Below are 24,306 nucleotides of genomic sequence, written 5' to 3'. Positions count from 1 at the left end.
CCCCGCCCCCGGCTCATGCGTGACACCGCCCCCACCCCCTGTCCCTGGCTCCCAGCTCCTCCCCATCCCACACCCCTCCGCCCGCTCCCCGCCCCGCCTCCCAGGGCGGGCTCTGCAGCAGCTGCTCGGGGCCATTGGTCCCTTTCCGTGCCAGTTTCCACCCCCCCGCCCCATCCCCCGGGGGCGGGGCTTTCTCCTTGAAACTGTTGCAAGTTTGCAGGGCGGGGGAGGGGCGAGCCCGGAGAGTCCCGCGGGGGAGGGGCTGGGAGGCGGGGCCAGCCCGCGCCCCTCGGACGGATTTTTTTTTTTTTTTTGGCTGCACATGGGAAGCAAAAGTTGTCCTGGCCCCGCTCCCCCGCAGCGCGTGCGGGTTGCAGCAGCCTCGCGCTGGGGGGGTCGCCTTCCCGCTGCTCCTCCTCGGCTACTGGGGTGTCCCCCCCCGGGCTATGAGGAATAAAAGGCGGTCGGGCCCCTCCCCGCAAGTCTAAGGGCTGCAAGGAAGCAGAGAAACAGGCTCGCCCCGCAAGACTTTTTTTTTTGGGGGGGGGGGTCTAGGGAAGGGCAGAACTTCGGGGATGGGTCGCTGGGGGGGGCTGCGCTGCCGCCTCGGCCGGGGGCTGTAGGGGAAGCCGGGGGGCGCCCGCCTGCTGCCGTCTCATCATGGGGACGGGCATGTGCTCGAGGAGGCAGAAGGGGCTCTTGCAAACCGGCTTCTGCCTTCTGGCGGTGGCGTGTCTGGGCTCCGGAGTTTTCCTCTACAGCCACTTGCAGCAGCAGGCGAAGAACGCCGAAGCCCTGGCTGTGAAATACAAGCAGCAGCAGGAAGCTCTGTCCGCCCAGCTGCAAGGTGAGTGAGTGTGTGTGTGTGTGTCTGTGACTCCCTTGGAGGTGGCCGGTTGTGTCATTCCTCCAGAGACACCCCTCCCCAGCTGCTTTGGGGGAACAGGCTCTGCTGCTTGATTTCAGGGGCCTTAAAAATACCTCGCTCCTGTCTCCTCTTTTTAACCTCCCTGCCTGGCAGTAGACTAACTATGCACCTCTCTCTGCCAACAGTCCTCGGGGTGTGCTTGGTTGTTGAGCTCAATTGCGTCTGATCTGCCCTGGATTATGGCCCTGTAATTTCATCAGCATAGGCTTTATGTAACTTTATTTTTTTAATGATCTCCGCTCTTATTTCGCTAGGCAGAATCAGAACTAGAACCACCACAGCCAATTCCTCTGGGTGCCGAAAGCTAGGGGCTGGGAGAGGGAATGGTGGAAGGGAAGGTGTGTGTAAGTTATCCTAGCATTTAGCACTGCTGTTTTGAGCAAGGAAGCCCTCTCCATTTAGTGAGAAATTTGATCTGCAGTCCCCCTTGCCTTCCTGCCTGTCGATTTTGTTGTTGATGGATGCTAATACAATGCCACAGCACTGAGGTGTGCTTAGAGGGGAATTGACTATGCAGGGACCTTCCCTGGAAGCCAAAGGGAAATAGCTTTTGCGGAGGTGGGTGAGTGTGTGTGATTTTTTTCCAGTAGGACCACCCACTTTGACAGTTTCTGCACAGATACTGCTAGCAGCAAACTTTTAAAAACAATTGTTTCCCCCTTCAAAAAACCTCCAAACTTGGGGGTATTTAATTTTAGCTCCTAGGGAGATTTCCCCCAGGGGCTGGGTGGAAGACCCATGTTGTTCTTTTTTGAACTCTCTTCCTTTTCTAGACTGTGCATTCTAGACTTCTTGTCTCTCTGCTAGAGCTAGAACTCCCACTTTTAACACCAGCATTCTCCCGAGGCTTATGTCTTTGTTGGGGTTAAGTAGAGGGATTTATTCCTTGGAGTCCAATCCATCTGCAGGATGGGCTCTGCTCTGGAATGAATGCCCACAGAACATATTTCATATGGCTACTTGCCAGTCGGCATCTGGTTTCTCAAGGATAAGAGAATCGCTTAAACATATTTCTTGTCATAAATAATAGACTAGATTCTAGCATGTAAAGCCAAGATTGTTCCTCAGGCTAAGAACAATTATGACCTCCATCAGATATAAAATTATATTTTAAGGACGTTAGCCTGCATTGCTAAGAAGGTCTATTGGTTCCAGCCCTGTCATTGCTTCAGCATACTCCTGCACGGTCAGATCTTTGCAGGGTCAGATCTTCCAAAGTGCGTGCATGTCACATTGGATCCACAGCGGTGCCAGCTAGGGTTGTTAAATTGTGTGTAATCAGCTAACCGAGTAGTCGATGGAATTTCAACTTGATTAGTTGATAAGGGGGTAAACTGCCCCCCACCAGCTTCTGTTCTGCCCTGCCCTGCCCTTCTCCCCCTCCCTCCCCCCGCTGCCTTTCTAATAGAGGCAGCAAGGGGGGGGGGGGGCGATGAGTTGAGTCACTACTTGATTACAACCCAATAAGCATATTCTGACTAGTTGCTTACATCCCTAGTGCCAGCGTGAATGTGCTGTGCAGAAGTTTGCATGTGTAAACCGCACACCTACTGGGCTTATGTCTATATTGGCAAGATTTTGCGCAACAGTTTTTGCCTTAGAGTATTTGAGTAAGAGAGCGTCTACACTGGCATGTGCCTTTGCGCAAAAGATGTGCTTTTGCGCAAGAGCATCTGTGCCAGTGTAGACGCTCTCTTGCGCAAGAAAGCTCCGATGTTTAAAATGACCATCGGGCTTCCTTGCGCAAGAAATTGATGTTGCCTGTCGACACTGGCCTCTTGCGCAAGAACAGTTGTGCAAGAGGGCTTATCCCTGAGCGGGAGCATCAGAGTATTTGTGCAAGAAGCACTGATTTTATACATTAGAACGTCAGTGTTCTTGCGCAAGCATTCGTGGCCAGTGTAGACAGGTGGCAAAATCTTGCCAATATAGACATAGCCTGGGTGTGGTGCACTGACCCATGTAGTGGCCCTGAGATCACTTACAGAGAGAGTGAGTTTGCTCTGCAGCCTTAGCTGTGAGCCAGCTGGCTTTTAGCTCAAGCTGCAGAGGCTCCTGCACTAAGCTCCAGAGGTCCCAGGTTTGGTTTTGCCTGCCGGTGTTGTGTGCGCAACCCAGCACATGCTCTTCTTGCAATTGGGACTCTGTGTCCCTCTCTGTAAAATGGGTAGGGTGACTTTTCACCTGCCTCACAGGAGTGTAGCAAAGTGTAACTCTGCAGCATGTTGTGCCACACAGTTTGCTTCCATTTTTTTCTGCTAATCACTTGCGATATTAAGGCAGCAGCTACAATTAGTGCCTTTGTCACCACCCCACAAGGGGCCTCCCACATGGACCTCACATCAGAGGCAGCTGGGTCCAAATCAGAGGATCAGCAGTGCAGATATGCAGCCTCCATTTCTTACTCTCGTGTGACCTGCTGATGCTCACCGTTGGAGTGCGGGGATTGATGTTAAAAGAGTAAGTTGAGGCCACCAGTCTCTGGGACTTGGTTCTGGGAGCAGGACAGAGCGAGTACCGAAGTCAGGTTCATAATGATATTCCACTCAGAGAAAGTTTATATTTCGATGCGTGGTCAGGGAGCAAGTAGTCTGGTCGCTTTCAACCCTATCGCTAGCAATTACAGACATTGCCATGGAAACCCTTCATATTTGGGGAACATTTGTCCAGTTATTTTAAGAAAGATGGAAGTTGGAGTGAAATTTTCCTGGCAGGAGAGGCAGAACAGGCTAGCAGCTGCAAAGCTGTTAGCACGGTTCATAAGTATCTCCAGGTACATTGATAGCAGCACATCTTGCTGTATATCTCACGCCATCTTGCCATGCCTCCTCCAGCAGCAATGGTTTGATGCCTACAGCTGAGGAGCAGGCTCAGGGCTTCTGGGAGTTTGTCACCGAGGTTGTGGGGAGCCACTGGGCCTTGCACCTCCCCCCCATCTGCAGTCAGATATGCCTTCCACCAGCAGGTAGAACAGAAGGTTTATTCATTCGCAGGGATACAGTGTAGAACAGACTTGTCAGCACAGGCACCAGAAGCAGTCAGTACAAACCATCTTGGGTAAAGGGGGCTCAGAGCCAACGGTCCGCCCCCCCCCCCCCCAGCCAGCAAGACTCACTCGCACACTCAGACATGTCTTCCCCTTCAGCCAGCCCTGCTTCTAGCCTTTTTCCAGCTTCCTGGCCAAAGGTGTCACCTGGTCATGCTCCCCCTCCCAGGGTAGGGTTATAGTAAGCGCTAGGCACTGTGTACGTGAGAGTGACTGTCACACTGAATGTCCCAACACCACCTTGTTATTGGTGCAGTGCCCAAGGAAACTGACAGTAGAAATCAGGCGCGACATAATGAAGCAAACAAAGGGCATACAGTCCCCACTTTGTCACAGGGCTCTGCAGCTGCCTTGCTCTAAGACTTCGAGCCTGTCGCTTTACCCGCTCTGTGCCTCAGTTTCCCCAGTCTCTGTGTGTAAACCAAGGACAGCATTTCACAGGGGTAGTACGAAGCTGACTCAGGCACTATTGACTCAGGACTCTTCCTAGTTCTTCACATCTTTCAGGTGCTTCCTGTTCCCTTCACCGCTGGCACAGCAAGTGCCCCTCCCCCCTTCTGGCTGTCCTGTAAATAAAGTTTTCAAGGGGAATGCCTGGCCACAAATTATTGCAAGGGGAAAGGAAAGTGAGGGGCAGCAGTGAGCCTGTTCTCTTTGCGGGGCTACCCTGGAGCCAGTGATGTATCCTCTTGTTGGCATAAGGAAATGTATCTTCCCTGCTCTGCTGTCAAACGAGCCAAGTGGCTGGTCATATCCAAACGGCCAGGCTCCAGACTCAGCTGCTTGTATCAGAAACATGAGAGGCAGAGAGGGAGGGTTCCTAAGTGTGTGGGTGCCTCCTGTATCCCCCATCATGCTTTTTGCCGTGAAGCAGGGGGCCCGGCGGCTGCTGCTGCCCCGGATCCATCCGATACGCCTCTGATGCGTGGGGGTGGGGCACGAGAGGGAAACGGCAAGGCCTTCTGGTCCTTGGCTGGGCTCAGCTTTGTTTTGAGGGATGAGAGTGGGGGACCTGTGGCCGTTCAGTGCGAGGTGGTTGCATGGAAGCGTTCCGTCAGGTTGCAGCCTGGCTAAGATCCCATGGCTGCTGCGGCGCCAGGTTCCCCCACCTTAAACTAAATCAGAGCCCTGAAGTTTTGTGGCAAGTGGCTTTTAAAAAAAAATACCTTCTCGGTGTGTGTGTGGGGGGGGGGGGGGCGCGGTATTTACCACTGCTCTTTGCCACTCACAAACTGATGACTGCTGTGATCTTAGTTCAGCAAATGGTGCTGTCAGAGCATTGGAGCAGAGGGCTGGAAAGGATGCAATTACAGCCCCATCCGGTTCTCCCTGACCTCTGCCCGGTGGCCTGGCACACACTCACCAGACTTCTGTTCCAGAAGCATTTTTCAGCTCTTAAAGAGCCCCGGTCATACATGGGCGACCATAACAGTCTCCCACTCCTACCCCACTGGGCATCTGCCACGTGTTTTGTTTCCTTTATCACCCCCCGCGATTAGAAGGGGCTGCCTGGTAATGCTTGGTTCTCATTCTGATTTGTAGTCTGCTCCCTTCCTCCCCTCCATCATGTGTGATATTTTTTGAAAGCGGCTGCAGTTTGGCGTTTGGGGAGACAGAGGTTTGCTGCCGGAGATGGCACCAGTTTCATGGGCAGCGGGTTGTGATGTGATTGAAGCAATCTGGCGTGATCTCTGTAGAGGGGAAAGCGGCAGAGACACAAGCTGCCTGGGTGGTTAGCATTGGGCGGGGGACTTGGTGTGCTGTGAAATTGCCTGGGGCTTGCATACCTCTTCAGTGTCCTGTGGCTGCAGTTGCTTTGCTTGGAGGAGCGAGTGGGTTTCCAGCATGAGCCCTGCCTGGTCATTCTAGCAAATCCCGGGCTACCTTGGAAATTCATGGATGTCACTGTGCTGCGCTTGGAACATCTCTGCTGACACTCCTGCCCCCAAACCACTGGGCTTCCGACCCATACGTGGGTGGATGGGTAGGTGTGAAAGCACCCCCCACCCCATGATCCCCCAAGTAAGCATGGTCTTGCAGGCCAGGGGAAGGCAGGAGCAGCGCTGCCTGAGCCTCCCCCATGCTCTGAACAGCTGGGGGAAGGTTGGGGCTGATTTCTCCGCTTACATGGGGGACTATGGGGGGTGCTTTTACATCCTTGCATTCCACAGCTACACCCCCCCTGAAATTCCTGCGTATGGGTCAGGGCTTCTTACCCCAAACTCCATTAGCTGTTCATGGTTGGACCGTGATGTCCAACCAGTTTGCTATAGCACTAGCCACTATAGTCCCCTATAGTGGCTACTGCTCCAGAACACCTGTGGCTAGTGGCTAGTGTTTTGGACAGCACGGCTGTAGGACATGGGGGACACAATTGACTTCCTAATCCCTTCTAGTAGAGGTCAGTGGCAGATGAACTTTGCCTGGTCACCCCATAATGCAGGGGTGGGGAAGCTAAGGCTCAGGGGTCAGATGTGGCCCCCAGCTTGCCTGGATCCAGACCCTGGTGTTCAGGCTCCCTCTTCCCCTCCAGCATTGGGGAGCTGGTGGGGCTGGAACTTGTGCCCCCGGCTCTTGTGTGCGAGGGGATTGTGGGGAGTGTCTTTCTTCTTTTCAGTTGGCCACATCAGGTTGTGTGGGGCCCCTGATTTTTCTGTGGGTCAGCAAGCAGCCCCCGACCCAAAAAAGGTGCCCCACCTCCGCCGTAACGTTTTACGTCTTTAAATTGTAGGTTTTTATTAAGGACAAAGCGATTTGTGTCCTCAGCTAGCTGGGGACACGAAACAACTTGTCATGGGAAACGATACACCAGGATTAACAGCAGAGTCAGTCAGGCTGCTAAGGGAGTTCAGAGCTTTCCCCATCCACGCAGTTTCTGTATGTTAGCATTTTTAAGAGGTCCCAGCAAATACTCCAGCTCCAGGGACTGCGTGTATAATGGCAGGAAACGACCGACTGGGAAGATTAGCTTTTTTTTTTTTTTTTTTAAGTCGATTCTTTTCAGCAGTTCAGGGCTTTGCGTTTTAGATTGCTTGGCAGCATGTGATGCTGCTTTAGCCCTGGAATTCTGGCTCACCTCCAGCTCTGTTAATTACACTCTGGCCTCCCTAAATATCCTCCTGTCATTTCAACTGGCTACCGAGTTCTTCTCTCCCTACCCTATGCTGCTAAGTAAAACTACTCCGCTCTGTTAAACAGCTGCTGTATTTATTCCGTCTCAGAGGGGGCACAGTGATCCTTCTGTAGAGCGCTTACTGCCCGTTTGCAAGGTTCCGATAGCTTTGGACGAAAGGTGGCGTGGAAGCAAAAGTGTAACGTTCGCCTTGGATGCAAGGAAAGCTTACCAAGCTTTTAAAGTACCTGGCCCAGAGTTGGGAGATATGGGGTTTGTGTTTGGCTCTGCCACAGTGTTCTTATGTGAACTGGAGCATGTCCCTTACCTAGAGATGGCCCTAACCTGTGAAGTGTGGATTAGAATCTTTGGCTTGGGTTTCAGTTCAAGTTTGTCACTGTGTGTAGCTGCTTGAGGCCTCAGTTTCCCCATGTGCGCCCTGGAGATACTAGCACCTGATACCTTCTGGGGCTGTCAGAGCAGATCTGTGATTTCAGGTTTTAAGCAATTAAACACCAATAAAATACCCTTGATTTAAAAAAACAATCCAATAAACACCAGAAATGGTTACTTGTATCTAAGGGCTTGTCTACATGGAGCAGTAATACGGACTTTGAGGGTGTGATTTTTAAAGTGCACTAACATGTGCATTGATTGGTCCGTGTAGACCTTCCTGGAGAGTATCTTTTGTGTGTTTTAATGCGCTGTTTGAAAGAGTAGTATGTTAAAGTACACAAAGGATCATTATGGGAGATTACTTGTTGTCCTATATATTACTGTAATAAGCAATTAGTATAATAGTCATGACTATGCAACGAGAGAGCCTCAAAACCCCCTAATTTTTGTACATCTACATAAATCTCAAAACTTGCTAAACATAACCCCCAAATGATGAAATGAATAACCCCTAAAAAACAGAAGCTGCCCATATAAACATGCCCATGCGGCAGGGGTCTGTAATGATTGTCCAATATTAACCTCACGGATCAATGCACCTGGATGATTTCTTGCTTATGCCTTGAAACGATCTGTGTTCTTGGAAACTAGCATGGCTGACTGAAATACCCTCATGTGAAGTACAAGGGGGGACGTCCCTTCTAGGGCACAGGAAATGCAGTCAACTTGAATGTGAAATTGTGTCTCGGAGGAGCCGTCAAAACTACCGGTGCCATCGCTTGCCCGTCTTTTAGGCATTTCTGTTGCTAGCCAAGGCAGTCTCACCTTCTTACTGCTGGATCGCCGGGTCTAATCTGCCTTACATCCCAACTTTGCAACTAGTCGCTTCCCGCCTCTTTTCTCTCCCTCCCTCCCCCCGCTGCCTCTTGTTGCTGGTGCTCTAGGGAGCTGGTTTAAAAGCTGGTTCCCCCAAGCAACATCTCCAAAGGGGGTAGGGGAGATGGCGCGAGCAGGGACTGACGCTTCGGCTGCGATTCTGCTTTTGACGTGTGTGTACATTTCAAAAGCAGAAGGCCCCAGGCTCCCTGCTGGGTTTCCTTTTGAAACGTACAAGAGCCCCGGTGGGGTGCAGGCCGTCCCCTGCTGATCCCCGCTCACTGCAGGGCTTCCGCTTTTGAACTGTAGCAAGAGCCTGGCCGAGCTCTTCCGACAGTTCAAAGGCAGAGGTGCCCTTCTAGATTAATTGAATAGTCGATGGAAATCCCATTAGTTCGATTAGTTCCTTCATCTAAATTTAACATCCCTACACCAAAGTGTGTTGCCGTCCCTGGCCGTGTCCTGGCTTTACGTGGACTTGGAAGCTCCTTGTGGCATGTGAGACACTCACAAAGGCGGCCAGTGCAGGGCGACTGAGCTGTTTCAGGTGGCAGAGACTCCCGTGTGTGTCTGTGTGCTGACCTTGGCTTGTAGCGAGCAGGGCAGGGAAAATTCCCCAGGGTGACCACTCCTGGAGCAAACGGCTGGCTAAGTGCTTCTAAAAATACAGTTGTCATTGAAGACTCGCGAGTGCTGTGCCCGTGTTCCTGTTGGCTGAGCCCCTCCAGCAGAGGGGGGGCCCGCGTCAGAGGATGGAAAGGGTGAAAAGTTAAACAGCAGTTTCTGGCCTGAGTTAAGAAGAGCCGGTTAAAAACAGAAAGGATCGCTCCCTTCTTCCCCTTCCCCCTCAAATGGACAGGGTGTCAGGCACCAAACTGAGCAGCAAGCAGTTGGGACTGCACAGAACTTTAATCCTTCCTCACCCCAGTACTGATGACTTCAGGGGTTCAAGCATCATGAGACAGGCCCCCAGAACTCACAGGATTGTCTAGAAAATCAAGACGGGTTTTACACTGATTGTCTTTGGGTTTCCGAGCCTTGAGGGTGCACTCAGGTCAGGCTTGTAAGTTTTCCCCTGTAGCCATGGGAGCTGGACGTCATGGAGGACTGGGGAGCTACCAGGGAGCTGATCCACAGCCACAGGGAGAAGAGAAGGTTTATTGGTTGACTGGGACACAGCGCAGAACAGACTTGTTGTTAGAGGGGCGAGGAGCAGTCAGTACAATCCAACTTGGGGAGAAGGGGTCCTGGGCCTGGTTTCCCCCCTCCTGCCCCCTGTCCCATCCTAAACCATGGAGACTGACCCATCCCCTCAGGCCCTAGTCCCCAACCTGCAATCAGCCCCACCTACTCCTTTGTTCCCCTTCCTGGGCCAAAGGTGTTTCTGCTGTCCTGTGGCCCTCAGAACCTGAGAGATTGACATTCTTCCTCAGTGAGTCATGCTCAGCCTCCCCCTCCAGATAGTGTTGCTGTGCCACAGGAAACTGAGGCACACACACATACACAGAGTTATTACAGAACAGCACAGGGCAGTAGAATCACATACAACACCACAACACAAACACAGAGTGACTACAGTCCCCATTAAGTCACATGAGGAACTTTAAAAAGGCATTTCAGAGGGGCCAGTCATGTTAGTCTATTTCAGCAAAAACAAGAAGTCCTGTATCTCCTTAAAGACTAACACATTTATTAGAGCATAAGCTTTTGTGAGTTGCAACTCACTTCCTCAGATGCATGAAGTGAAAGAATCACATGGCAGGGAAATACACATCCCTAGCCAGATGGGAGTGTTAATGAGGCTAATATCATCAGGGTGGATGTGGATAAGGTGAGAATACCTAAAGGGGAAAATGACTTCTTGTGATGAGAGAGCCAGTTGCAGTCCCTTTGCAGATTCATTCTGACAGTGTCAAACTTGCATGTGAATCCCTGCTGCACAGTTTCACATTGCAGTCTGTTTTTTGAAGCTTTTTTTAGTAACTTTCAAGCTTGTAAGTGAGTTGAGATTCTTACCACACCATCTGACTCCAGGAAGTGGAGCTTTAAAAAACCCCAAAACCCACCAGATAAAGAATCTTAAAAATATCAGGCTGGGAGGGACTTTGAGAAGTTATCAGCTGCAGCTCCCTGCCACCAACGCAGGACAAAAATAATCCTAGACGATCCTGACAAGTATCTGTCCAACCTGTTCTTAAATATCTCCAGTGATGAGGATTCCACAACCTCCCTTATGATTCTGTTTCAGAACTTAACTTAAGAGTTATCTTAGATATTAGGAAAAACTTTCTAAAACTCCTTTGCAGTAGATGAAACCCATTACCGCTTGTCCTACCTTCAGTGGTCTTGGAGAACAATTGATCATTGACAGCGTTGGTGTTCCCTCTAATCTTTTCCATCCATGTGCTGAATAAATTTTATGTGCACCTGAGGTATGTGTGAATATGCACCACCAGTAGAGACCTAGCTGTGGGTCCTCTGCTAATCAGCTGTCCTCAGACTTCCCTGAGGGTGTATAAAATAACATACCCAGGCACGTAGGTAACCCTAGTTTGATGCTTAGCATAACTGAGTGGCTGCACAATACTAGTTTAGATGCAGTCAAAGCAGTCTTTGCCTTTCCTCTGGTTCTGAGTCTGTGCTGCCACGCGTCCTGCATCCGTGGCATCCTGGCACCAAGCTTGCTGTGTACATGGGAGGCTTTTGGAGGAGTGTGTGTGTGTGTGGGGGGGGGGGTGGTAACAGTTTTTGCTTGCTGCTGAGTGATTCAGCAGATGATGTGACAGTCTTTCAAGACTGGTTATAGACATCTGGGGTTATTGGCTGCAGCCTGCGCAGTGTGTGGCAAGGTTTCAGCGAGACAAGGTTGAGCATTTTTAGGCAGCGGGATGGGGAATGCATGCAGAAGGCCCTGGCTGTGAAAGGGTTTTCTTTCTCCCCTCTGTTCCCCAGTAACAGCACAGCCCCATGCCCTAGCCTGGCCAAGTCTTCTCCCTAGAAGCAAGGGATATTAGCGAACCAGGGAGAGCTCTTGGGTCACTTTCAGATTTCAAAGTGGATTAAAATCCTCATCCATCAGGAGGTTTCTTTGGCACTTTATCTGTCATGTGGCTGATGCACAAAACAATCCATCGCTTTTCCCCCGGGTTGCCTCTGTGCCCAGCATAGTTGTTCTTTTGTGCATGTAATGGGAGAGCTGGCTGGCTGGCCTGTTGAATTTCAATGGCTTGTGTCCACTTTAGGGCCAATTAATGGGTCGGGGAGGGGGTTGGAGGGGAGGAAGCATTTGTCTGGCTGTCTCCTGCCTGCTGCTGACACAGTTTCGGAGCTACTGACTTGAGAGGCAGCTTGAATCGCAAAGTGGAATTAAGCCAAAGAAAAACAAACTCACCAGGCTTCCCCGCTCAGACACCAAAGCAGGCCTCCCTTGGGATAGAGGAGAGTCCCTTTGCAAACCTCCAAGCCAAGCAGCGAGTCTGCTGATGCTACAGCACAGGGCCTGGCATAAGAACCTGGTGGGAGAGTTTGGGAGCCCAAAATTGGACAAGCTATTCCAGATGTGGCCTCACCAGTGCGGAATAGAGGGGAATAATCACTCCCCTCAATCTGCTGGAAACGCTCCTACCGGTGCAGCCTGATATGCCCTTAGACAAATGCTCTTGTTGCCGATTGGCTGATTGTATCTGGCTCTTGTCCACTGTGATCCCCAGGTCCTTTTCTGCAGAGCTCCTGCGTAGCCAGTCGGCCCGTAGCTTGGGAGTCTGTGATCCCATTCGGTTACCGTGGGATACAGTGGGCCCACAGTAGCTTGACTGAGCGGCGTGACTTGTCTGCTGGACCAGAGATATTTCCCTCCATCCTGTTCCCCTGTATCTGGATGCACTTACACCTGTTCCCCCTGTATCTGGAGAGCACTTGCGGGCTCTCTCTCCCGCGTTAGTCATGCTACGCCTTCCTCTCTAGGAATGGCTTTTCCCGCTCGTATTTTTGTCAAAATCAACACTTTTAAAAAATGGTTGAGGACAGACTGTGGTGCAAACAGCCTCTTCTGTTGCAAAAGGGTTTTGGCAATCCCTGTCTGACTAGCTCTAGTCATACCTCTGGCCATGGGGCTGGTGGTCCAGCTGGTGGGGGAGCATTTTAACCTGCCTGAGCACCTTGTTTTGGACTTGCAAGTTGTCATTCTCAGACAGAAAAAACAGACTGCAGAAAGAAACTGCTGAGCTGGATTCATATGCAAATTTGACACCATGAACCAAGGTCTAAACCAGGGCTGGGGAACCTTTTTTGGGTCGCACAGGAAAATCAGTCGTGGGAAGGGCGCACAAGTGAAAAGCCAACCCCCCGCCCCCAAACCCACACAACTCTGACTGACGTGGCACTCCCTACATTCCCCTCCTATGCCAGAGCCTAGAGGGGCCTAGTAGATCTAGTAGATTTTGTGTGCTCCAGCCCTGTAGTGGGGCAGCGAGGGCGGGGGGGGGGGGGAAGTGCGGGCAGCTGGAGCATGAGAGCAGGGTCCCTAATGCTGAGGGAGGGGGGCTTGAGCCTCAGGGGTTAGATCCAGGGCCGCATCCATCCCCTGGTCTAAACAAACCCATGGCGTGGCTGTTGCCTTACAACAGGCACTCCCCTTCTCACCACGGCTGGAGGTGAGCCACGTCCGTTCTGGTTTGGTTAGCACTGATGTCACACTCCCATCTCTGCGACTTCCTCATCTGAGGAAGTGAGCTATAGCTCACGACAGCTTATGCTCTAATAACCTAATAGGTCAGTCATTAAAGTGCAACCGGACTCCTTGTGTTTGCTGCAACAGACTAATGTAGCTCCCGCTCTGAAACCCGCCCCACCCTGGATTCTCCTCCAGTCTCGCTCGGGGCCACTTTCAGAAGTGTTCAGCAGTGGCCTACGTCGCTCCCTTTGCAGTGCAAAGCTCCCGTTCACTCCTGCCGGAGCAGGATTAGGCCAGCGCAGAGTGCTTCTGAAAAGTCCAGCTGGGATTTGCCTTGGCTCTTATGGACGTGCCACTACTGCTAACAGCCACGGTTTGTTCTCCCCAGCCTGTCGTGGCTGCGTGGGCTTTCACCAGCGTCCTTGCTGTGCTGGGGGGTGAAAGGAGTCTTGCTCCCTCTAGCTTGTGGCCGGATGCCCTGATTCAGTCCCAGGAGGCCAGAGTGCAGTAGGTTGCCGCTTTTCTATTTGTTTGGTCACTGGACGCTGAAGTCCTGCCCTGCCCCACCTCTTCCCACAGGGACCTATTCTCCACCTCTTCTTGGAAGGCTCCACCCCCACCTGGTGCAGGTGGAAGGCAGCCCAGCTGAGCGGCGGCTGGTGTGGGTTCATGACCTGTCACCTCCCCCCTGCCCTGCAATAACCAGACATTTGGTTTGGGTGACATTTAGGATCTCTACTTACCAGATCCTGTTTTCGAAAGCTGGACACCCCAAAATGGTATCTGGACATGAGCCAAAAACTGGAGACTCTAGGGTTACCCTCCTTCTGAGTTTCACCTAGAGTGCAGGGAAGTTTTGCTTCTGAAGTACCAGCGACTGTGATTCGGATTGTGACAGGCTCCTTAGTACCAGAGTTCCCCAAATACATGTGCGGAAGCCCAGAGGGTGCTTCAGGGTCTCGGGGAACCATTGACTGGCTGACAAACAGCATGTGACTTACGTACTCAATCCATGGTGTCCTTAGTTCAGAGAGTGATGGCTGTATGGGCGGGGCTGTCAAACCAGCCAGTCCTCATACATCCCTTGTGGGCACTGGCTAGCAGGCGTTTCACTCATTGGCAGGGTGGGGCCCTGCTTGCACAGGTTGAACCTCTCTAGTCTGGCACTCTTTGGTCCAGCAACCTCTGTGGTCCGGCATGATTTTAGTTTGCCGGATGTCCACTTATCGTGGGTGTGGCCAAATTTCCTGTGGTCCCATAAAGTTTGTTTACAGCCCACCAGTCCTGGCTCTGTGTCCTGTGCTGTTGTTTAGCTGTAATTTACCCCTAAATGTCTTTAAGGTTATGTCTACACTAGCCCCCTAGTTCAAACTGGGGGGGGGGGGCTAATGAGGGCGACTGAAATTGCTTGTAAATTGAAGTAAAGTCTTTAATTCGAATTAGCTGTTAAACCTCATTCCAGGAGGAATAACAGCTAATTCGAGTTAGGGCTTTACTTTGAACTCCCGTTTCACGGCCGCGTGTAGACGTGGGCAGTTATTCCAGGCTAGTCAATTTCCAAAATGGCGACTGCCCAGGAACATGCTAATGAAGTGCGGGATATTTAAATCCCACGCTTCATTTGCAATTTCGGTTGCCCTCATTAGCCTCCCTAGTTCGAACTAGGGGGCTAGTGTAGACATACCCTAAGATCCCAGGAAGCAGTGGAGGTGTTGGCCGTGCTGCTGGACAATATTGACTTCCCATGGTCTGGCAAATTCTCAGGTTCGGCACCGGTCAGGTCCTGAGGGTGCTGGATTTGAAAGGTCCAACCTGTGCCAAGGGCTGCTCTTGCCCGTATGCTCAGACTCTTGTTTTAGTACTGACGCCCACGCGCTGGTTGCCTGTAGGTGAGTGTCTCTGACTTTGAAACCTCGCTTGGCTAATGGGACACCCTCCAGCCTGTCTTAGAACAGAAAGGGCTAAGTGGAGAGAAATCTTCTCTGCGTCCTAAAATGCCCATGGGGCTCTTTCTGCTCTACTGGCTAATGGGTTAGCCAGCTGGGAGCCTTAATGAAGGGCGAGGTCTTTATTCCTTCAGTTCCAGGGGGATTTTAACAGGCATTTTTGTAAATGCTAGTGCAGCATTGGTCAGCTGGGCTCTTCGCACACCAGTTCATGTGGCTGTCCTGCAGGGCCCCTTGTCCCTACCTCTTAGAATCCAGCGGTAAAACTAATTCTCCTCCTGCTTTTGCCTCCACTTCTAAATAATTATAGAACTAACTGGCCCAGTTTCTTTTTAACAAGGTAAGTTGTATCCAGCTTTCCCCAGTACCTTCAATTCCCCATCTATACCTAGGGTTGATGTCTCTTCAGGTTTTCCCAGGATCGTCTTTTTTTGTTTGTTTTGTTTTTTGGTTTGCCCAAGATTGTGATTTCAAATCTGTCAGGGTGCTTAGCACATACTGCCAGCTGTCCGGTTTTATGGGCTCAGTTTCGTCCTTTTTTTTTTTTTTTTTTAATGTACATCAGAGATGGCAACCCCGTTGACATCCTAGGGAGAATACTGTTATGATTTGCTTTTGTGGGTGTGCACCACTGCCCTGTAGCCACAGCATATGGAACAGGAGCTGCTTACATGTGGCATACACCCTATACTGCCCAAGAAGATTTTCCATTCGCTGAGGCAGTAGGCTTCGAGAGCAGGATGATTGTTCTAACCACACACCGGGGCTATGACTTTCTCAATGGTCGCGATAACAATCAAGATGTTTCTAAGTGACCATGATTTGTTATACCACTAACTGCATCACAAGGGTGGTGTTTGGTGAATTAGCTAAGGGGCCACCATGAACTTATTTTTTTCTTCTGAGTGAATACAGATTTTTCTAAGCTGGAAGTTGTTGGAAATTTTCTTGAAAATAATCAGTGAAAATTTTAAAACCCACGCGGAAAAGTTCATTAGTGTTTAACTAGGGGGTGGTACCCCCTACTCACTCTGCTCGCCAACCCCCCCTCTGTGGGGATAGGCAGGCCCAGCTCTCCCCCTGGCTGTAGTTGCGCCAACCCCAGCCTCTTCCTCCCCCCAGCTGCTGGGGCTGCACCACCCCGGATCTCTCCCCCTGGCCTCCAGGGGAGCCTGCTCCAAGGCCTCACCAACCCCCACACTCTTCTTCTCCCTCCCGCCCCCTGCCGCCAGCAGAGATGGCTGGGCTGCAACCGCGCCAGCCTAGGCCCCCTCCATCTCCCCCTCTCCCCATAGCCACATCACCCCGGACCCTTTTTCTCCTCCCCCTCCCCCCTCCTGCAGCCTAACCTTAATCCTCCGTCTCTCAGCCAAGGCTGCGTCAGGCCCTGCTCTCCTGACCATCGGCAGGTGGGGTGCCCCGAGGCCTCCCATGCCCTGCACTCTCCTCCCGGCTGCCAAGCACACAGGAGGAGGGAGGTGTGGCATGGCAGCCAACATGGGGAAAGGGAAGGGAGTGACTGCGGGACGCCAGAGTGACGTGGTGACGTTACTCTGTCATCCTGCAGGAAAAGCTTTTTTCTCGGTATAGTAAGATAAGGATGGAACCAATAAGGTTTTATAGAACTTTGGCTAAAAATCCCCTATGGAGTTAAGACCCTTTATAGAGAACTTCTTAAACCATCTAACAGAATTACATGGAAAATTCGACTCCTGCTTCAGAACTTGATCAATCAGTCTGAAAAGTCTATAGGAAGATGATCCTCCTTGCTTGAATTCTCAAGAAGTTCTCCATAATTCACGGACTGGCTATGATTTGGAAGGATCCTTCACAAGTTGAAACAGATGGAGATGGGTCCTGAGTTGCGTCTTAGGTCCAGGTCTAAGTGAGATGAGTTGCACCCATGAAGTAGCGAACTGTGGGAGGAGGAGGGAGCCTTTGTGGTGTGACGAGCCCCCCTTGTGTTTGTGGTATGTTAAAATTCACACACCAGGTTTGCCTCCTAACAGCTGAACAAGAGACTCTACGTGTGCCCATGCGGCATCAGCCAGGTATAAAGAAGAATCTGTTGGTACCTTAAAGACCAACAGATTGATTTGGGCATCAGCTTTTGTGGGCGAAGACCCATTTCCTCCGATGCAGGGAGTGAAAGGACAGAGGCAGCGTAACTGTAGTAACTCCCTTCTTTTCATGTGCTATCTTAGCAAGTGGAGGGCCGGTACTAAGGGGACCAATTCAGACAGGGTGGATATGGCCCACTCCCAACAGCTGATGTGAGTCCCAAGAGAGGGAAAGTTGCTTCTGTAGTGAGCCAGCCATTCCCAGGCCCTGACCAGCCCCAAATTAATAGTGTCAGGTTTGCGAGCGGATTGCAGCTCCGCAGTTCCCCTTTGAAGTCTGTTTTGAAGTGGTTGTGTTGAAGGGTGGCCACTGTCAAATCTCTTCTGAGTGACCAGGGAGACGGAAGTGCTCTCCTACTGGTTCTTGTACGTCACCGTTCTTGATGTCTGATCTGTGTCCCATTTATTCTTGTGTAGAGACCGTCCAGTCTGGCCAACGTACATGGCAAAGGGGCAGTGCCGGCACATGAGGGCATAGATCACATGAGCAGATGTGCAGGTGAACGAGCCCTTGACGGTGTGGCTGATGTGGTTCGGTCCTATGAAGTGCCCTACAAATGGGCAAAACGAGGTAGGGTTGAGTCAAGAGACTGGCTCGGCCTCGGACAACACGACTTTGATGAAGCTGGGAATAGTATCCCAGAGTTGTGACTGTTACTGTTGGGTCTTTACTCCTTCCCTTTCGCCATGTCAGAAAAGCGACTGAAATTGGTTTCAAGTAGCAGTGAGTGTCGGAGTGAAATTAACGTGAGTCAGTCCAGTAAGTGAATGCTCTTACTTTGCAGAGTAAAGCATTTTTCTGACCCTTTTTCTGACCCTTCCCACGCTTGGCGTGCGTCTTGTCCCACTTGAAGTCCGTTCAAATTGCCCCAGTTTTTGGAGGGTTCCCTGGTTTGCTGCAGAGCTGGCTTTGCTGCAGTGCTGGGGGACGTGACCACCGCCTCCCGTGTTTGAAAGGCTCCTTGGGACGGTCCAGATGGGCGGACTGAAGATGTGCACATTAAGATGTGGAGCGGAGCATTCTTGGCTTCCTGAAGAGTGGCCTTGGTAACTAGTTACAAAGCGGAACTTTATTCCGGCCCCCTCGGTGGGACAGAAGGGTCGTAGAGCGCCTCGAAATCGAATCCTGCTTTAAGGGATAAAGGAATCCCTTTTTAAACCTAATTAAAAGCCGCTGCGAGCTTTGCAGCATTCTTGTTAATACAAGGGGTGAGCAATGGAGTGTGGATAATGGTGTTTCTGGTGCATTTCAATCAGAGCCACGCAAATTTGATTTTTTTTCCCCCAGGGCCAGATTCTCGGCTGGCTTTCTGACTTCAGAGGAGCCGCTCTGATCTACGCCAGCGAGGGATCTGGCTCCTCGACCTAGGGGTAGCCTAGAGTTTGCACCACTCTGGCCTCCACAGTGCGATTCATTTCCAAGCCTCCAATTCTCCATGCAGCAAAGGAGTAGCAGTGGGCTCGGCCGTGGGGTGCTGTCAGCCTGTACAAGGAGAGCCTGGAGAAGGGGGAAGCATTGCCTGGCTGACAGCCCATATTAGGGATATGAAGGTTTAACTGGTTAACCAGTGGGGGATGGAGCAGCCCCTGCCTGCGGCAAGGGGGGCCGCTCCAGCCCGGCGGGGGCAGAGTGGCCTCCCCGCTACCCCCCCTTTTAATCAGTTAGCAGGTCTAACCAGTTCGCTAATTAAACGGGATTTTACATCCCTAGCCCATCCCTCCTGTAGGGGCCCTCAGCAGCGGATGTGGTGCTCCCAGGAGATGAGGTTGCCTTCTGTGGAGCGGGTTGGGAATGTGATGAAACATTAGAGTTGGAAAATGCCCATTTGTCCCACCAGAAATGTTCAGTGGAAATGTATCCATTTAGCTGTCACTGCCCCAAGTCTGGGGCGGAATTTCAGGGGGAGAGGAGAAAAGTGCAGCATTCCCTGCAAGCTGAGCACTTAGGCAGCCACCCAGGAGAGATTCAAATGCACCCCAGCTGATTAGCAGAGCGCCCACAGCTGGCAGCGTGTGTTTCGACTGGTGGTGCACATGCATACGTACCTTGGTGCACAAAATTAATTTTATTCCACACACAAGTAAACAAGTTAGAGGGGCCATTGTCCAGAAGCCAATAGGGTAGGCTCAAATCACTGCTCTCCTGGTTTCTGAGCAGAGTCTGGGGCTTCCACACCCCAGGTACACCATGTAACCACTGGAGAATTGACCTCTCAGGTGGGCCGGGGTCTCTGTCTTTTTTCTGTGTTGATGGCAAACTTCAAAGGTCTCCTTTGCCTTGTGAAGGGAGACGACACAAATGCCGAGACCTCGGCCCTTCTCGTGAGATGGGGAACAGTCTGGCTGGCTGCCTGCTTTGCTGCTCGCTCTGGGCTTTTCTCAAGGGAGCTTTGTATGCTTCCTGCGTGAGCTGCTTCCCAGCTCAATCCTCTTGGGAAGGATTTTCTGTCTCCCTGGCATTCCCCCAGCAGAATCCTCTCCGGGGCCGTACCGCAAGGCTCCCTCGTGGGTAGAGCATCTCAGAAGGGCTCCTCGGTGTGCCTCTCTCTCCCTGTCTGTCAGTAACCTTCCCCACCAGCTTCACCTCCACAGAGTGGCCCATGCCTGGTGCCGACATCCAGGGGTTCGTGCTTTAAGGGCTTTCTCAGCTGGTGAGTTTGTCCTCTCCAGGCCCTTATTTTTAGGACTGTGTCAATGAGCGTTTGAGTCAGGCAGGGTTGAGTCTCGCGCTGTCCCAAACATGGAAGCATGGCTTTCCCCGGTGGTGAGGGCAGGAACCCACAATCCTTCTCGTCCCTTATTCATCCACTGACTTGCCCTGCGGCCTTAGGTCTGGTTGCTTCCACTCTCTGTGCCTCCACCTTCCCTTCTGTAAAATGGGGCTAGCAATGCTTCGCCAACTCCATAAGATGCTCTGAAATCCTGGATTTGCAGGGCTACTCGAGGGCAAAGACCTTCTATAGCCTCCAGGACGTCCTAGCTGTTAGTGCAACATCGACTCCCTCTGCCACTGAACCCTTGGCTAATGCTCATCTTGGGGCAGTTTGAGAGCGGGTCATGTGTATGAGAGAGTGCATCGGTATTGTACGGAGTCTCTCTTTCAGGCTTCAGGCTGAATTTCTGCTCCATCCCTCCCCTCCTGTGAAGTACAGTGGAAAATACCGGTGGCAAAGACCCAATCGGAGGAGTTAGCTGCCGGAAGGCATCTTCCAGTTCTGTGCCTTGCTTTTCTGCCTTTCCTGCTCTTGGAAAAGTGCCCAAGCCTGTCTCCATAAATCCTTTTCCCTGCCCGCCGGAGTGCAGCCATGCTGAGCAGCCCCATTAGTAAGAATTGGCCCTGGCCAGACATGCGGCTCAGCAATCTGTACTGAGCTGGTTAGCTAAGGGCTGCTGCATAACCAGCTTTGACTTCCCTTCGGATTCATCTTTCACCAGGACGTTGGCGTCCCAGCCCTTAATGGAGCATCGAGCCTGGTTTTTGCTCCCGGGGGCCTTTCTTCTTGGTTCTGAAATGTTGACTCAAGTCTGCTCCCCCGGGATCCTCTCTGTGTGATGCTCTGTCTCCTTGGGGAGGAACTTGGGATGGGCCCCCTCCACACGTGTCGTCCACGGCTGTGGGGAGCAAAGGCAGGGGAGCGTGAAGTTGTTCGGCTGGTTTATTTCATGCTTCCCCTTTTCTCTTCCCGTCCTTAGTTGTGTACGAGCACAGAGCGCGGCTCGAACGATCCCTGCAGAAAGAGCGAGGGGAGCACAAGAAGACCAAGGAAGGTGAGTCTCTTGCGCAGCTCACCGGGTATCTGTAGGGAGTGATGCACCTGGAGGTGTTTCCACTCTGCAAGTGAATCCTCCCAAAGTCCTCGTGAGGCGGTCGGTGGGAATGATCCTGGCTTGACACCTGGAGAAACTGAGGCAGGGTGGCTAGTGACTCACCTGAGGCCACTGAGGGAGCGGGTGGTGTGAGAGCTGGGACTGGAATTCTGGAGTTAATGGCTCCAACTTGTGTAGTTCGTCCTTGTCAAATCAACTGTCTGTCCAGGGCAGGGATGGGCAACCTGCAGCCGGTGGGCCTCGTGGTCCCCTGTGGTTCCACCAGCAGCCTGTGCACCCCAGTCTGTCCCCCTCCCCCACACGCCTCTCGCACACTGTGGCACAGGAAGTCCCGGGATCCAATGCCTCCCTGTCCCTCCCAGCACGTTCAGAGCACTGCGGGAAAACCATTCAGGGCTGTGCCTGCTCTGGGAGGGAGAAGGAGGAGCACCAATCAGTGGAGCTGATGCCCTCCGAAAATGCTGGGAGGGGGGAGTAGGAGGCGTGGGGACCCCAGTGTGCGAGAGGTGGGTGGGGGAGAGGGCAGAGAGGGGGTGCAGGTGGAACTCCAATAGGCTGCATGTTGCCCACTGCTGGTCAGGCCTGGCCCACTGAGACAAAGGAGGGCCACTTGTGCGGCCCACTTGCTAGTTTTGGTTGCCCATCACTGGTCCAGGCTCTTGCTTTAACCCCTGTGACATATCCACGTTTTTCAGACCCATTAATAAACCCTGCGCTAGACCTTGCCTTTTCCTTTTAAACGGGTCAACTTTTAATTGCGAGGTGACTCAGCTAGTTCACCAAAATCAGGGCTGCTCTTCCAGGTGCGCTGCTCTGACGAGGTGCCGCCCATCGATTCTGCTTCGTAATAATCGCATTCTTGCCAGCTCTTTGTTGGTGACATGGGCTACAGTTGTACAATCTCCCATTGGCTGGAATCCAGAGGGGTTTTTTAAGACGGTGAAATTGAATAGGCCTTAAGAAGCAAAAGAGCTGGGGCCTGTGTCTCATAGTAGCCCTGCCTGCTGGATGGCGGCTCGCTTTAGCCCTGCATGTGGCAATTTAACAGCTTGGGTTGTATCTTCAAAGCTGCTCGGTGGAGCAACGCATCTCCCCCACTTGGCCTCCTTCCTAAGCTCCCTGCGCTTCTGGAAAGGTTGACGTGCAGCATCTGAGCGTGTTACGAGTCTGTGGATAAATAGTTGACGCAGCCGTTGGATGTCTGTCTTCTGAGATGTAGATTTTTCATAGTTTGTCAGTGGCGCTCTAGGAACGGAGGTGGTGCCTGCCAGATGGATGGCTGCAGGGCGTGCGTGGACTCTGAGCGGCTCAGGGCTGCGTGCGTGGCGGCTCTAAGAATGCTGACGGGCATTTCTCCGTGGCTGGATCCTGAGAGCTATTTATTGCAAGCAAGCTTAGCATCTGATGTGCATAAAAGAGAGGCTGAGAAGTGCTGTCTTCAGTTAGCTTTCACCGCACGCTCCCCATTGTCCTGACCAGCTGTGTGCACTGCAATTACTCGTGTAGCTTCCTCTCGAAGAGCCGTAAATAGAAAACTATGTTGTGGTTTTAAGACCAAGGCACAAAGAAGCTGGCATAGTTACTCCACCGACCCAGGCTCTGAGAGGCCGCTGCATTAACTCTCTCCACATGGACCCATCTCTGCCCAAGGGGGTTTTGTTTCCCATTAGCTATTTCTCATTATTTGGGTTTTGGTAGCACCTGGGAGTTCTGTTCTTGGGCCAGAACCCTCTTGTGCCAGGCGCTGTACAGACATAGATAAAACAGACAGTCCTTGGCTCAGAGTGTGGACAAAGCATTGGCGCTTGTAACAGTTTGAGCAATCACCAGTCTAGCGCCTCCTGCTGGTTGATCCAGGATTAGCTCCTCCAGCCCTGAAGTATTGACCGGTGTCTCATCCTCAGTTACTTGTCTTCTGGGCTATTTCAGGCCCCATGTCCCTCCCGGCTCATGGTGCCGTTTCCTGCTCTACACTCTGGGGGGGGGTCTCTTCTCCCAGGGAACCCTGATCCATTGCCTGTCGTCATCTAGCCCTTGTCTCCGGGGCCAACTGCTGTCTGCAATGGCCATTCAGCATTGGCAAAGGGGGATGGACCTGCTACCTCCCTGCAACCCTAGTATCCTCAGGCCCCTGTATCAGGCCTGCAGCCTGGGAACTGGATCAGGCCAGAGCTCCTCAGCTCTGCCTGCCCTTTCCTCAGCACAGCTCAGTGTCACGAACCCTCTACAGCTTCAGGCAGCCAAGACCTTCATGCTCCACAGCTGGAACAAGAATGTGTGAGTTCCTCCTCTCCAGCAGCCCTTCTTATAGGCCCCAGCCAGGCCCTGATTGGCTGTTTCTAGCCCTTTTCTGATTGGCCCATGGTCCAAGCCCTCTCCTAGGCCTGGGTTTGACCCTTCTTTCACTGAAGCAGAGTGACTGCCCTGATCTAGAACAATTGGTGCTGTGCTGGTTTGTGCAAACCCATGACTGTTATGGGATCCAAAGTCTGTATCAGCGCTGGCTGCACTGGCATGGTTCCTTCCGGAATGAGGGCTGGATCCTGATTGGTTAGGGGAGTTATCTCTTCCCCGAGTGACTATCCCTGGGAGAATACAGGGGAGCCCTGGTAGGAATTGGGGAGATGCTCGAGAGCACTAATGCCGCATTCTTCATAGAAAGGCCCTTATTTGTGTGTTTGATTCAGTGGGAGGAGCATACAGGCAGACCTAAACAATTAACCCTCCTTCCCAATTCTAATGGCAGACGCCACGGTGCTGCGATGGGATCCTGTCCGTACCATTTTCCCATGGGGTGGGAAATTCGCCTCGCCTGCCGTTGTAAGAAGAGGACACAGTGTAGCAGACAAACGATGCACCTCCCTGAGCCTCGCAGAGCAGTGCTCCCCTGAGTGCAGTGCTGTTTGTGCTGCCTGCTGGAGTTGGGTGGCACGTGGAAATGTGTCCATGTAACTTGGCTGGATGCTTTTTATGTCAAAGTATCAACCGGGTGGCTCAGAGGCCCGAGCACTGGACTGTCAGGAGGTGCTGCAAAGCAGGACAGTGGGGAGGTGCACTGGCTACCAGCAGCAGGTGGGGATCTGCTCCAGCACCACTGGTTAACCTTAACCGGTAACCTCACTCGTGAAGATGAGGTTTACTGGCTAAACTTCACATCCCTAGTTTGGACTCCTGGAGCCAGCTGTGGCTAGTGCTTACCAGCCAGCTCTTGAGTACATCTGTGTGGTGATAAATCGGTTTGCTACAAAATGCACTGCCTCTCCCCCATGTGTATCATGCAGCTGGGCTGCTGCTCATCTCCTTCTAGCCCACTGCCCTGCTGGGAGAGATGGCACTGTCACCTTAAAATAGGGTTTCTCACTAGCTTCTGTCATCTCAGAGG

At 52.1% G+C, this 24,306-nt stretch overlaps 1 protein-coding gene across 4 annotated transcripts in view; it reads left to right on the top strand.

The window, feature by feature from the left end:
• Positions 1 to 278: 278 nt before the first annotated feature.
• LOC102450495 (uncharacterized) overlaps positions 279 to 24,306 on the top strand; it is an 85,204-nt gene continuing 61,176 nt past the window's right edge. The window contains exons 1-2 of one of the 4 annotated variants that reach the window (XM_075906715.1): positions 279 to 847; positions 20,790 to 20,864. In XM_075906715.1, the coding sequence (XP_075762830.1) occupies positions 661 to 847; positions 20,790 to 20,864 (262 nt within the window). In that variant the 5' untranslated portion in view covers positions 279 to 660. The remainder of the gene's footprint in view (positions 848 to 20,789; positions 20,865 to 24,306) is intronic. The other 3 variants (XM_075906714.1, XM_006124659.4, XM_006124658.2) reach the window with 3 other exon arrangements.

The sequence above is a fragment of the Pelodiscus sinensis genome, chromosome 23 (assembly GCF_049634645.1).
Source record: "Pelodiscus sinensis isolate JC-2024 chromosome 23, ASM4963464v1, whole genome shotgun sequence".
Lineage (NCBI taxonomy): Eukaryota > Metazoa > Chordata > Testudines > Trionychidae > Pelodiscus > Pelodiscus sinensis.
Note: the sequence above shows the minus strand (reverse complement) of the source record. Positions and strands in the feature narration are given on the sequence as shown.